General features: G+C 41.5%; 2 protein-coding genes across 3 annotated transcripts in view; one reads left to right on the forward strand and one right to left on the reverse strand.

The window, feature by feature from the left end:
• STIL (STIL centriolar assembly protein) overlaps positions 1–14,897 on the forward strand; it is a 129,671-nt gene that overhangs the window by 34,110 nt on the left and 80,664 nt on the right. The window lies entirely within an intron of this gene.
• CMPK1 (cytidine/uridine monophosphate kinase 1) overlaps positions 9,869–14,897 on the reverse strand; it is a 29,924-nt gene continuing 24,895 nt past the window's right edge. Inside the window, exons 3-6 of the mRNA XM_074376526.1 lie at positions 14,617–14,769; positions 13,285–13,361; positions 12,946–13,042; positions 9,869–12,009 (exon numbers count right to left, since the gene is read on the reverse strand). Coding sequence (XP_074232627.1) covers positions 11,968–12,009; positions 12,946–13,042; positions 13,285–13,361; positions 14,617–14,769 — 369 coding nt within the window. The 3' untranslated portion in view covers positions 9,869–11,967. The remainder of the gene's footprint in view (positions 12,010–12,945; positions 13,043–13,284; positions 13,362–14,616; positions 14,770–14,897) is intronic.

The following is a 14,897-nucleotide window of genomic DNA, read 5'->3' on the forward strand; positions in this document are numbered from 1 at the left end:
CTTCTCGCGGTCAGGGTGTCTTAGTACATGTCCTGGGAAGTCTTAACACCTTGTCATGAAAGCTGTGTAAGTCAAGATGGATGGCCTCGGAGAACCTGTGAGCTGTGGCTTTCCATGGGCTGGGGGCAGCCTGTGTGTCCCCTGAAACTCGCCTCCTATCCTTTAGCTCGGTGTTGCAAGGAGGCGCAGCAGGATTCCTCTCTCCTCCTTCAGGACCTCTGCCTGACACTCAGGGACGTCGGGCGTGGTCGCACATGGTCCGCCTTCCTTAGGGCGTACCAAAGACGAGGAGGCCCAGGGGACAGGCCTGCCAGGAAACACTGCCGTGGAGCATTCGGAGTCATATTTAGTTGGGGCCAGGAGGTTGTCCAGGGTGGCAGGCTCTCTGTGGGCAGAGTCCTGGATTCCAGGGAGCCAAGGCCAAAGCAGGCCAGGAATCCTTGCCTTAATTTTTGCCTCTAATTCCTCCCAGAAATGAGGCGTGTCAGTTTTCAGATTCTTGGGTTTTTATGAGGCGATTATGGTGATTACTATAAATCTCCCGTGTGTTGTTTTCAAAGCGGCAATTAAGTGGAGGAACCAGGCACCATTTTCATTTCTCATTAAGTGATTAGGGTTTGTTTGGCAAATGCCAACATCTGTGGCTAGAGGCAGGCTCCACTGAGCTTGGGCAGTGCGTGGCCTCCACACACGGGCAGCACCCAGCACTCCCCTTCTGCCCTGGCTTCTCCTGGCCTGGAGTTGGAAGGAATCCTTTCATTGCACAGATGAGGAAACTAAGGCACCGAATGGAGAACTAATCCGCCAATACTGCACCACTAGCAAGCTACAGAGCCCGGTTCTGCCTCCACGAGTAGGGCTCCAGCAGGACACCGTGTTTCCTCCCTAAGGAAGGAGCTTGCAATCAGCTTGTTCCCACTGAGACAGCTTCATTTCTGGAAGGAGCAGTGGAGGCTCCTTCTTTAGCATGGGGTCATTTTCCCACCTGATTCTTCTTTCTCCGAGAACAACTGCCACATCAAGTATAACAAACACTGTCGGTTGCCCACCCAGTGGTCATTCCCAGCCTCCTGCTTCCTCACCTACTTCCCACTAAAGAGGCTGCACCCAGCCTGTCTAGTGGGTAGGAGAGACTGTGTGACCTCGTTCTGGCCAACAAGAACGTGGAGGGTTCTGCTGAGGGACTTCTGGGTAAGATACCCCCCCCCCACCTTAAAGTCACTCAAGGAGAAAGCCTTTGCTCCATATTCACTCTCTCACTTCTGCTTTTAGATGTGGCTGTTTGTAATGATGCTTGGAGCTGAGGCAGCCATCTTATAACTTGAGGCAACAGGCTAAAGGAAAAAAGCTAACTGTTTTAATCATCTTTTGCTATGTAACAAACTACCTGAAAAATTCATTGTCTTAAAACAACAATTTATTACTGTCTTTTACCATTCTGTAGGTTGACTGGGCTCAACTGGGTGGCTCTAACTTGAGGTCTCTTATGTGGCTGCAGTCTGCTGGAGGCTGGGGCAGGAGTCATCTAAAGGCTCAGCCAGGCTGGATGTCTGGGATCCTCACTCACATAACTGGTGGTTGACTCTGGATGTCCCATGAGAGCTCAGCCAGGGCTCCGGGCCAGGACACCTGCACATGGCCTCATCATGTGGCTTGGCTGCTGGTTTCTGAGGGCAAGTGTTTCAAACACTCAGCGTTTTAAGAGGGATGCTGCAAAGCTTGTGACCTAACCTTGAAAGTTCAAGATGTCATTTCCACTAGCATTCTATTGGTTAAGCTAGTCACTAAGGCCAGTCCAGATTCAAGGGGAAGACAATTAGATTCCTCCTCTTCATGAAGGAATGGCAAGGTCACATTGCAGAAGAGCAAGCAGCATGGGAGATGTTGTTGCATCCAACTTTATAAAATGTAATCTACCATACCCACCCCCTGGGGATGATGGTGTGGTAAGATGAAAGGGGTCATGGTCCTCGCCACCTGTGAGCCGCTACACAGTCCTGGGACTACCCTCTCTGGACCTGAGGAAACGAATAACGTTCTAAAGGTTTAAGCCATGATGAGTTGGCTTCTTTGTCAAAGTCTGGAGCAGGAGAAAAACATGATCAGGAAGGACTTCCTGGAGGAGGTGGGACTTAAATAGGACATTTCAAGACCATTTCAAATTCTTAGGCTTTGGCAGCAGATACTGTTAGGTTTGAGTTCTAGTTCTGTAGTTGCTACTAGCTGTATGTCTCTGAGTAAGTTAGCCTCTGCGAGCTTCAGTGTCTGTGGAGGGACACTTTGTAACCTAGGGATTATTATATCTGCCTCTTAGGTTGTTCTGAGAATTAAATGAGATGCTACCTAATAAGAGCATAGCATGAGACCTGACACATAGTAAGTGGTAAATGTTATTCATCCTCATTATTTTATCACGTTATTAACTGAAATGAGGAAGTGGAACCCAACTGGTTCTGTGTGGTTCCCAGCATCCTTGCTGAGACTGTTGAGGGGAAGCACTTTGTAAGGGACACAGCTGCCTCTGGACGTGCCCAGCTTCCATCTCTAGGGGCACAAGCAGAGCCAAGGAGCCCTGAGAGGGAGGCGGCAGAGGGGCTTCTGACCTGGGAGAATATGGCCTGTCCTTCACAGCTCAGTTATGGGGAAGAGGAGCTGGTGAGAGGGGCTAGTTGGAAAGAAAGACCTTTATGTTCTGGCCTCACAGTGGGAGTTGGGGAAGGAAGTCCTCTTATAGATTGACTGCCCAGTCAACCTGAGGCCTGCATACTAGCTAATCAGCAAGCCTTTAGTTCTTCATTCTTAAATATGAATAGACAGCCAACAATTACCACACATCTGAGGAAAGCCACTAAACTGAAAGGAAGTAAGACAAACAAATAAAATGACTCCAAAGGAAATGGAAGTGATGCAAGGAGCAGAAATGAACTTTTTAAAAAAAAAGTTGCACACTTTATTAATATCCTCATGGAGATTTATAAGGAGGAAGTGTATCCATAAAATAAGAACTGGATGGGATGAAGGAAAAAGAAACCACCAGAGAACAAGAGAGAGCTCTTGCAAATTTAAATATATATTTCAAAATTTAATGTATAACAATGTTTTCAAGTTAGGAAATGTCCCAGAGAAAGAAATAGTAAGATAAGGAGGTAGAAAATATAAGAGACACAAAGGATCAATACAAGAAGCTAAAAATCCAAATAATGGAAATTGTAGCAAAAACAGATTAAAATGAAGAAGATAAATTATTTAAAAGTTACCTAAGAAAATGCCCCATGAACAAAGTTCATGTAGTCTCCATATTAAAAGAACTCAATGTGTGCCCCAAGATCAATGAAAAAATGACCCACACTCAGGTACTGTATCATGGCATTTTAAACACCTGGATAAAGAGAAGCTCTAAAAGCTTTCAGATGGGAGAATGAAAATAAAGAAAAAAGGTCACAAAGGAATAATAATCAGAATGACTTCAGAATTCTCAGCAGCAACACAGGATGCTACAAGTTAGTGGAGAAATGCTTCAAAGTGCTGAGAGAACATAGTTGTGTGAACTGTCAACTATGCAGAGATAATAAAGACACAGGGAGACATGCAAGAGTCAGAATATTTACGTCCTATGCACCTGTCCTTAGGTGGTTTCTTGGAGGGTGTGCTCTAAGCAAATGTGAGAATAAACCATGAAAGAGGGCAATATGTTTCAGAAAAGAGTGGACCCCAAACAGAAAGCTGTGAAAGGTAGGCAAAGGTGTCCAGCCGGCTGGTACACCTGTCTAAGGACCAGACTGAAGTAGGAGAACAGGGGTCGTGGAAGGAAGTCTCCAGGGAGAGAGGGAGACTGGATGAATGTGAGGGAATGAGAAAGACAATTAGGAACCTGAGGAAAAGAAAAAGTGGTGTAAAAAAGCAAATACAATCTAGGAACCACCACCAGCTCTGCAATGAATGAGACTAACACAGTTACGTGAAAAACAGATTGTTCGTTTCTAAGTTTTCAGATGCATCTATAAACAACATAAATGACTTGTTTGTCCAGCTGGTGTCAGAAGAGGAAGTCTGAGATTCAAAGCATGAGGAAGATTCTGTTTGCCTCTGTCGACTGGAAAATGTAGGGGGCGCGTGGAGAGGACCCGAGCACAGCCTCTAGTGCCAAGAGAGCTCCGCGGCCAACAGTTACCAAGGAAACAGGAACCTCAGTCCTGCAGTCACAGGGAGCTGAATTCTGCCAACTGCACGGAGGAGCTTGGAAGCGGATTCTTCCTGAGCTTCCAGAGGAAAGCTGGGCCCAGATGACACCTTGACTTCAGCTTTGTGAGCGGACGACCTGGACTTCTGACCTACACAGCTGCTGGGTAAAAGGGGGGAGTTGTTTAAAGTCACCGCATCTGCAATGACTTGTCAGGCAGCAATAGAAAATGAAGACCCCTGGCATGCCCTTCCCCTCCCTGTGGCCCCCAAACTCTTATGCTATTTATATGCCATGAGAGGTGTTAGGGCCTCGTGGCTAAGCCCCCACACTGCAGACAGGCAGGCTGGGCTAGACTTCTTCCTGTGTGAGGGTCAGCACTCTCACACACAGTAAGCATTCAGTCAACAGCTGTAATGATTATTCTTATGCATTCTATGAGTCTCATCTCAGCTCTCACTCCTCTGTGAATGTTTCCTTGACTCCCCACCTCTCTCCTCTAGGAAGTTCATCACAGCCTCCCCTGCACTTTGTCCTTGCTGTATTATTGCTTGCATGCCTCATGTTGTCCTGGTTAAATGCCCTCACCAGACTGCTAATGCGTTGAAGGGCAGAAATCTTACCTGTTCAGAAGAAGGAGCTCTGAGAATGTTTATGGTGGAGGAACACGGAGGAACTTTCTGGAAGTCTGAGCTAGCCAATGAGAAGGGCTGCTCAGGGAGGGGTTGAGTTCTCCATTACTAGAGTAGCTACCTGTCAGAGATGCTGAAAGGGGCTGACTTCATGACATTTGGGTTCTTCCTGCCTTTGCTCTGTTTTGAAGCTAGGCTTCATTTCATAAAAGTACACAAAAAGCTGGGAGGCTGGAGCTAGAGGGTGTGAGACCTCTCCAGCTGGGGTTAATGGGAAAGGCAGAGTCAGGTGTTGGGCTGGGCATTAACTCATTCATTCAGTTATTTTAATATATATCGTTAACTTTGGCAGTTTGAAGTAGGCTCTGAAAACTAGGTGGGATGTTGACAGCTGCTCCTGGGAGAGAAGCTTTTGGTAGAGGCCACATTATGATCAAAACCTGACATCCACTTCTCTAGAGAGCAGTCTCGGGACTGTGTGGGGGCCCTGAAGTATGTGTTCAGCAAGGAGGGAGAAGGGACGGAGACTTGTGCTTGTTTCACTGGTTTGAGACAGGGAAAAGGTGAGAATGAATACAGTGGGTTCTAGAAGGTTAGAGTTGGGAGCAAGGAGCCTCCTAGTTCTGTTCAGGGATCCAGAACAACAAGGTTCAGGCTTGTGGGTACAGAAACAATGGACTAGCTGACAGAACCTTCAGAAGTGGATGGAGAATGGATCCTGGGCGCCCCCTAGTGGTCACACTGAGTAACTACACCTAGTAGCACCCAAACACAGTGTCCCTCAGAGTACTTCACTTACCTCTGGACTGGGAGGACCCACTTACCCACCTAGGAGGTGTGTCAGTGGGCTCATGTCCCCAGCTGTGTAGGTGTATACCTGTATATGAGTGCATGCATGTGCATTTATCTCTGTCTGAGATTGTGTGTTATCGGGCCCGTGACTAGGCATGTGTTTGAGCTGTGCGTGCACGTGTGTACTAGGTGCTAGTATGCAAGTAAGCATTTGGGTGCACTGGTGCCCGAATGGGTGTCTGTGTATTTGTATGTATGTGTGTCCATTGTGATTGCTTGTGTCTGAGTGCATGTGTGTTAATGTAACTTTCGGGGCCTTGGCTTTCTTTTCTGTTACACATTGAAATAGTTAAGCTCCATAATCTTATTGTTTGTTTAAAGTTTGCTCTTGGATGCAGGCCTGTTCCAGAATAACTAGCAGATGCAAAAAGCATCCATTATGTATTTTTGCAATTAGCCGAAAACCCAGAAACTTTTCTTAAATAACAGACACAGTTCTGTGGGTTGCTTATTGCTGGGAGCCACCTTCTCTCCCCAGCTCGCCTGAGCAGGCCGGCCCTGGGCCCAACCCCAACTCAGGCCAAGCCAGGAAGGGTTTGCAAACTGTCCCTAGTGAGGTGGAAAAACCATTAAGCATTCAGAATAGAACTCAAGGGACAGCTTACGGTGAGGAGAAAGAGAAGAATAAAGAGGAGGCATGAGGGGAGGAAAAGTGCAGCCTTCAAAATCTGAGAAGCCTTTGTCAAACCAGCTCATCAGCCTCACAGTTACCCAGTGTTCTGGTCTGGACCCAGCTGAATAGACACAGGATAAATCCACATTCTTTTACTTGTCTTTAAGGTTTGTCCACTGTGTTTCCCCACCTTATCTTTGCACACTCCTGTCTCCCGCTGTCTGGTGCGTGCATGGTCTCCCCTACCCCTCACTCATTCTCACTTCCTTCCTTTGGCTAGCGCCGTTTCCCTCTCCTGGAATACACTGCTCCCCTCCTCCAATGCAAACCAGGCCCCTCCTGACCACCAGCAGCATCTCCCCCAGCAAACTTCATTGAGTACCTTTCCCAGACACCGGGGAGGGGACCTAAGAGGCAGAAACAGAAGCTTAGGGAAACTTCTCAGTATTTGAGTTCTCAGGTGAAGGCACAGGCTCTCATCATGTTCCTCAGTCTTTCCTCCTGGCTTCTATGGACAGAGAACTGTTCTGTGTCCTGGCTTTCAGGAGGGACCAGGGAATGTGGCTGGGGTTCCAGGTGGACTTCAGACTGAGATAACCACAACTTGGACAGATGGCCCATAAATGAATATATGCACCTAACTATTATTTCAACAATTGCCCAGAATCTGCGTATCATCACATAAAACAATTTAGTTGATGATTACAAATTAAACAGCTACTTTAAGTCAAAAACAAAAGCTAAACTCAGAAATGTCCACAAAATTACTCAAACCACAAGTTAAGGATAAATAAAGATAGGTGATGTTAAGGGAGTCACATTCCTGCAATGCATTTTCATTAACAAAATACTCATGGAGGAGTGGGAATGTGGTTTATGATTATGAAGACTTTCGGACAGATGGGAAGTGGGAGTGATTACGGGGAGAATAAGTAAGTTCCTACAAGAGCCATAGTGTATCTGGACTGAACCAACTTGGCTTTGCTATACAAACGGTTTTAGTCTCACTACCCTCATCCCACCCCATCCTCTAAACTTCTGAATCTCCCACAAGCGCACAGTAGCAGCAGCAGCCTCAGGTCTAGCAATTACCTTTTTCCCCTAAACAGCACTCATCCAGACCTAAGTAAGTGCTCTAAATAGAGGAAGGAATACAGATACAGCCTCTGCTCAATCATGTCTGATACTGGATTTGACACATTCTGACACAGCACTTGCCGTCAGGGAGACTTTGAATGCCGTTGTTTTAACTTGGTCACTTTGGTGTGGGAATACTGACTCAATCTAAAGTTAGCCATGAAACTTTAGCATTTCCCCTCTTAAATAACGTGTCCATCTTGACCACCATCCCAGCTGAGGATAGGATGACTTCACAGCCTACTGTGCCCATTACACAGTGATTAAAAAGAGGTTTACATTTGAAAAAGCCATTGTGATGCAGCCTCACAATGATCATAGATATTCTGGCCAAGTTCTGGCAGCTGCTTTGCAGCCACTTAGGAAAATGCTTCTTTATAAAACTACTAATCTAGGGTGAGCCGTGCACAACAGCTTTGTGCTTTTCAGTACTAACTGCTGCCCCCATTCCACTTCTTTTCCTTCTGGCTCAGGAAGCCCTTGGAGCCAGGTGGCTGTGAGAAGGCCAGTTCTACCCAGAGTCCTCAAAAGGCTGCGAGGATTTACCAACTAGCAAGGAAACTTATCCGATTCAGGTTTTCTTGGAAGTCCATCCTGAGTCCACTGTAGCAATTCTTTCCCCTTAATTTTGTAAAGCTGCTACTGAGAGTACATTTCTTCTAGGAAGCCTTCTAAAGGGAACTATATGAGCATTCCCAAAGCTCACATACATGGCTGTTTTTGAATCTTACTTTCTCCTTTTAAATGTGGTTTCTCAACCAAAAGAGAATACATCCGGCATTTATGCAGTATGCTGTTTAACTGCTTGATTTCACTGTGAAGACGGCTCTTGAAGTTTGTTAGGATTACCTGTCATTAGGGTTGGGATGTAGTACCCTACTTCTGCAGATGGTTTTCCTCTGGTTGGTTAGGAGATCAAAGGCCAGTGTTAGGAAGTTGCATAAAGTTACTTCAAAATGTATCACAAAATAAAAAACATTTTTCTGTGGCTACAAGAACCTCACCACGTAGAGAAATGGTAATTTATTACCCTTGTCTCCCTAAATAGTACAGAATAATGAAGCCCTCTTCCCTTATGCCTGGGTCTTAGGAGGCCAGTTATGAAAGAAAAATCTCTTTGAGGAATGAATGCAACAGCAGGGATTCCAGAAAAGTGTGAGCCATGGTGACAGCCTGGAGCTGGTGTGGCTGACACGGAATTGGGTGGTAGCCAGAAGTTCCATTTAGTCTTTCAGCTTTCCAGGACAGGAAAGATAGTGACCTGCAGAATTCAGCTGAAGTCCAGGATTATCATCACAAACAAAATAACCACACCCTTTCAAAGGAAAGCGAGAGAGTACTTACACTAAAGTAATGGATGAAGAAATAAAGGGATTAAGTGATTAGGACCATTTTTATCTTTTCCTTTGGTATACAATAAACGAGCTTCCTTTCTTTCATTAAAAAAATGCTTAGAATTAAAGAGTACTTAACTCAGCTCAAGTATGCAGGTAGGCTACAGAGAATTGCAACAGACTATAAGAATGATTAAAGATAGCAAACAGAAGACATCTGAAGGTCTACCTACATCAGCGTATTAGGTTTTTGGGTTTTTTATTTCTTTGTTTTCTAGAAAGGCAGACTGCCACACGCCACATCTCATTGGCTGTGTCTGGAGTCTTGGGAGCTTGACTACCCTACGGTGTCCAACAAATGGACCTTGAGAGCTTGTCTGGAGGTCCTAGGGAGGGAGCGCAGTTACTCGTATACCCTTGAATGAAAGATGGTCCTCTGCTATTGGGGAAGGTCATCGGAGCGTGCAGCTTCAGAAGGGACACACATGGAGCAATGAGGGAAGAAGGGGGCACCCGCCTACCAGCCTGATCAGCTGAATCCACCCTGGCCATCAGTGGGGTGACAGATGTCACAGCCAGATCACCCTCACACCCGAAAGTGTTAGTTTTAGATAGAAAACTCTTGGAAGGCAGAAAATGTGTTTGTAGCACTACGGTTTGTACAGTTAGTATGTTTGAAGATGAAGGACCAAACCTCCAGGGAAAAGATGCTGACCTTGTCTGGCCAACATTGCCAACCACTATTATCTCCAGGGACCATTGGAATGTCAGACAACCACTTAAATTACATGGATAAAGCCACAAGCCGACAAAAAACCCGCATCCTGAGACACATTGCCTGCTGCCAATTTTCCCCTCAAACAAGCAATTGATGCTGCAGTCCAATAACGAGTTAGGCTACTTGTGCCTCGATCCAGATTACTTCTGGAAGGAGTATGATGAAGCCATGCTTTCTGGTGAATTCAAGACACATAAACATAATACACAGAGCAGAAAATTCTTCTGGATCCTAAACTCTGCTTTTGCCCTGTGAAGACCCACATGTTTACATGTTAAATATGATACTTCTTGATCTTTCATATGTTTGAGAGAATAGAAATCTGAACCAGCAAACAGCAAAGGCCATAGCACAAAATTTATTGAGATTATTTACTAAATAATTCATACACAACCAACATCACCGAATGAAAATAATGTTGTTACTTTTTTAAAAAATAGCAAGGCTTCCATTGGGGTCTTTAAAGTCAAAAACTTCTTGATGACTGTATCTTTAATAAATGGAATGACCAAACTAGTAAAGTCAGTTGTATCTCAATCACCTCTTAAACTCAATATTGCCAACATGTTTTTCTACTTTAAAAGCAAACAAAAAGCAAAGCCTCAAAATTCAGTAATTCTAATTACTATGCTTCTTGAGTTTTGTTCTCAAAATGCCACTGAAAGATATTTGATGGGAGAAAGCAAAGGACCTAGACTCAGCAGTCTTCTTAAAAACCTTAAAGTTGCTTTCACAATATCAATATAAATATTTAGATCCCCATCTGATGGATTTCTTCACTTGTGTGAGTAGGAATGTTCTCAAGATCTTGAGTCTTTATTCTTGCTTCATACTTCAGCTGTTTGATTAAAACTACCAGTAAAATCCCTCTGTATTGGCTAGACCAAATCACAAGGTCAGAATTCATTACAAACTCTTCCAAGAAACCAAGATAATCTCAACACAAATTTTAGTGGCTAATATGTTACAATACTTACGAATATTTTGTGTTCTGTCACGTATGTTGAAAATTTATCATTAGTAAGTGAATTTCATAATACACATAGAAATAAATAAATCTATTACAATAAAAGAACATCCATAAGTTGTCCCACTACTCTCAATGACTTTAAATATAAAATCTAATTATACAAAGTCAAAATTCCTTGCCCAATTTAACCCTGTATACCAAACAGTATAAGTGCTGAAAATGAGAAATATTATAATAAATCTCATATTAAGAACCTTGGATACCACTTTGCACTAGTGACAGCAGAAAAAGATAAGAAAGGAGAAAAGAAATTTCTCAGAGATTTTTAAAGGAAGAATGGATTTAACAGAAAATTCCCTTAGACTCTATAGCTTTTTTATTTAAATTCTGTACCTTTCGATGCTTCAACATAATGCCATAAAAGAATTTATTGAATAAAAGTAGCCAAGAAGGGAATCAAACATTTATAAGATAAATTTATTATTTTTCTGACCAAAGTGCAATGATTTTTAAGTATTCAAGAAAATAAAATTCAAATGGGAAATTTAACCATTAGATTTTTTTCTGCTTTATACTAACCCTATACTTAGTCTAGAAAACAAACAAAAAAACTTTGAAGTATTACTAAATTGCTGACTGACTCATTTTACCATAAATCTAAATACATGCATTTCAAGGTTCCACGGCTGGGAATTTTGTTAAGATCAGTTTCATTAACAACACTATATAATAGAGCATAAGGACCATGTCATTAGATGTGATCCTTGCCCCTTACGTCCTCAGATTTATGTCAGAATAAAGCTGACAATTCTGCCAGGCTCTGAATCCCCAGCACCCCCATCCTAATCTCTGGAAGCAAAGACTGTCCTGTCACACAACTTTGTACAAGTTGTAGTGAAATAAAGCCTAAGCTGTCTTCCCTTTGTATAGGAAATGGTCAGTTATTTGATAAATACTAAAACATTTCTAGCAATTCACTTTATGAGTTTGTTTACCAAACACATTGTGCAAGAACTAACTACACAAAAAGTTCTTTTGGAATTTGGTCCACAAATTCCCTTAACAGGCTGGAAATTTAAAACCTGCAAGAGAAAGAAGACATGGGGAATCCCTAATCCAAACATGTTGTAATTACCGAAGGGTATACTAAAAAGTTTTGCTCACAGAAGGCACAAACTATAAAAGGGATATTCTTTTTGAATAAAAACAAAGAACCAGCTAATATTCTTCTTTGTTTTGTGAGCACCATAGCTAAGATGAAGTTAGAACCGAATTAACAATCTACTCCAGCGACAGAAAGAAAAAAAAATTAAAACTGAAGATAAAAAATTTAATTTGTCTTACTATGTACTTTCCAGCCACTAACTGAGATGTAATTATGAAAGATTAAAATTGTCTTAAAAAGGGGTTGTGATAGCAGCTATCAAAGCAAGATTCAAGCATGATTTCAAGGATGCTTTCAGGTTTAGAATCAGCCTTCTTTGTCAAAAATCTTCACAACTTCGTCAAAAACCTGTAAAGGAAAAAAGATAACAATAATTTAAAAAGCAGATATTGTTAACATACCACATCGCTAAATTCCTCTTAAAACAGTCAATTTTATATTAATTTTCAAAATGGATCACTAAAAAACACATTATAATTTCTTAGTTTCATCTCTTTTACTTCAGACAGTAGTATAATATAAATAATACATATGAAGTTATTAACATGCTGCTTCAATTTTATTAATATTTTTAGGACCAAACAAGCTTCTTGATAGGCTACCAATAATAAATGATAAAATATAAACTGAAGTGGTTTATCTTCCTAGTTCTGATACTAAAACACTAAGTTTTCTGATGCATTACTTTACTTCCATAGGAAGTGACCATAGGTAAAAAAACCAAAAGTGACTATATGATAAAAAAGAAAGGTCCAGAAGAAGATGATACAGGGAATCACGGAAAGGTTAGGTGAATTTAAGACACTAGAAATGGTGGCTGGGCACTGAGGGCTTGGAAACCACAGCACAGAGACCACTGATTCATGAAGGAAGAGGCAAGCGCAGAGTTGTGCTAACTCTGCACCTCCTGAGCTACACTCTCTGTGATGGAAGAGATGATTTTAGCCTGGGGCTCTTCAGTTAGACGATCTGCCATTCATGTTACAGATTTTTAAAAAATGACCATAGTCCAAATCACAGTCCTCAAAATGCCAATTTTTCAGGGCTTGACAAAAGAGGTTTGAGAATTAATAAACCACTTACTTCTTACAAAGAACCAAGTCTAAAGATGTAAAATCCATTTTAGACTCTATTCAAAAAGGAGAAAAAGCCTAGTTTTTCATTTAGTTTCCAGTATCTTAAAAAGCAACCTAAGTCTGTCATAGTATTTCTTTTTCTCCTGCACCCCGCCCAGGCCCCAGGCACATTTTACTTAACTTTTTAGGTAGGCTGGGGGATACTCACTTCGTCAACAGATTTAGAAGCATCTATCTTCTTGACTTTCCCCATTTCTTCATATAAGTCAATAATTGGTTTTGTTGACTGAAGATAGGTTTGAATTCTGCAAAAGAGCAAATATTGCAAGGTTCTGAGTATACTTCTTTCCCCCGTTAGAGGACAGATCAGGGGACAACACAGAATATGACCCAACTGACTCCCTCCCTTATCTCTTTTTAGACAAGACTTTTTACATATCTAAGCATGACATTTTCTTTTTCTGGACCAAAATGGGGCAAGTGTTTAATCCGCTACTCAAGCTCCAAAACGAGACTGGGGTGGTTATGTGTAAAACTTGCAGAGTACCTCTTTTCCAAGCTCTCTCTGTTGTCATCACTCCTACCACTACTCTTTCCCCTCTCAAGGCATCGTTCAATACAGATCTAAAAAGAGAAATATACACAAGGTTATTTTTAAAAAGACATGAATTTGCCAGTCTTTTAAGCATGAAAAGAGAATAAAGTTTGAAGACATTACCAACAAAACCCTGCGTTAAACCCAACGTGTCTAATTCATTAATCAACATGCAAAGTTGAAACATGTGGTTCAATTTATATAAACTACGTTAAATAAGTACAGAGCATAATAAGAATACATTCATGACTCAGTTTTTCCTGTGTATTTTTTTTCAAACCGCAATAAAAAGATGATCTCTATGTGTATGGTCCCATCTAGGATATATTATTAACTTATTAAGTATGAATTACATGTCTCAAACTTTGTACATTTTTGCTTACTTTTCTTTCGATAATTCCACAAATATCCAAATATTTAAAAGTCAACATATTTGTATGTGAATAAAAATATCCCTTGTTAATCATGAATAAACATTCCTTAGTTATAAAAGCTGTGGTAACATTCTAAAATTAACTTTGAAGAATAAGTGAAAACATATTTTTGGGGGTTGGAAGAAGAGAGTTACATTCTAAAACAACTTAAAGGCTGCAGCAAGTCTCTCTACCACAGGCACATTTGCAATTCAACCCAAGAATAGTCAACTTCCTTCAAGGCAGTACTTCAGATTCTTATTCTTTCAGGCTGTTGGTATTAATTTAATAAAGTTTATATTACAGTTGTCAAACAGAGTCAGGCCTTTTAATTAAATGATTCCGAGAAATTCATTTAGTTATTCAAAGGTATGTCTGGGTATGTTATTAGAAGTGCCAGAAAGAAAAAGAAGGCTTTCCTGCTCTTTTCAAGATCATTTCACTTGTAGAAGACAAAAATGGCTTATATGTTTCTCTAAAATAGGTTTTCCCAACTTCCCAGAAATGTGTTTCTTTTCTAGTAAACAACATCCTAAGGCAAGATCTGATAATAGTGCCTACTGGGAAGTAACGGTGCAACTTCATTACCTAACGTTACTGTGTAAGTCAATTCTTCATTCAAAACAAAACAAATTCTTGTTATTTTGAAAACAAAGCAAATTTTAGGCCCACAAGTTTACTGATGTCAAATAGCTTTTAATAATCCAACAGTAAGACAGTGCTGTTCTGTCCATCCAACTCACCAATTCAAAAAATACTATTGCCAATATAAAATAAATACCAGTAAAAAAAGAGAAATGACTTGGTTTTTCTCTAACAGTTGACCACTATCTGTTTAAAGCCCATGTAGGCAGATGAAGATTTTCATTACCTCATTATTACAATCAAAAAACAAAACAAAAGATACATCAGCCTTCCCATCCATGGTCTTGTTCCAACCTTGAAGGTTGTCTTGATTTCTTGGAAATCCATCAATCAAGAATTTATTCTTCTGAGCATTGGCTGCCATTGTCTGATCCATTTCCTAAAGGAAAAGGAAGATTTAGGTTCAACACTACATTAACAAAATGAAATTTCTTAACAGAGTGGTAGCTATATGAGTGCTTGTTTTATTATTATGCTTTAAATCATAAAAAGTGGAGGGTGCACATA

This window comes from Camelus bactrianus, chromosome 13, assembly GCF_048773025.1.
Source record: "Camelus bactrianus isolate YW-2024 breed Bactrian camel chromosome 13, ASM4877302v1, whole genome shotgun sequence".
In the NCBI taxonomy this organism is placed as follows: Eukaryota; Metazoa; Chordata; class Mammalia; order Artiodactyla; family Camelidae; genus Camelus; species Camelus bactrianus.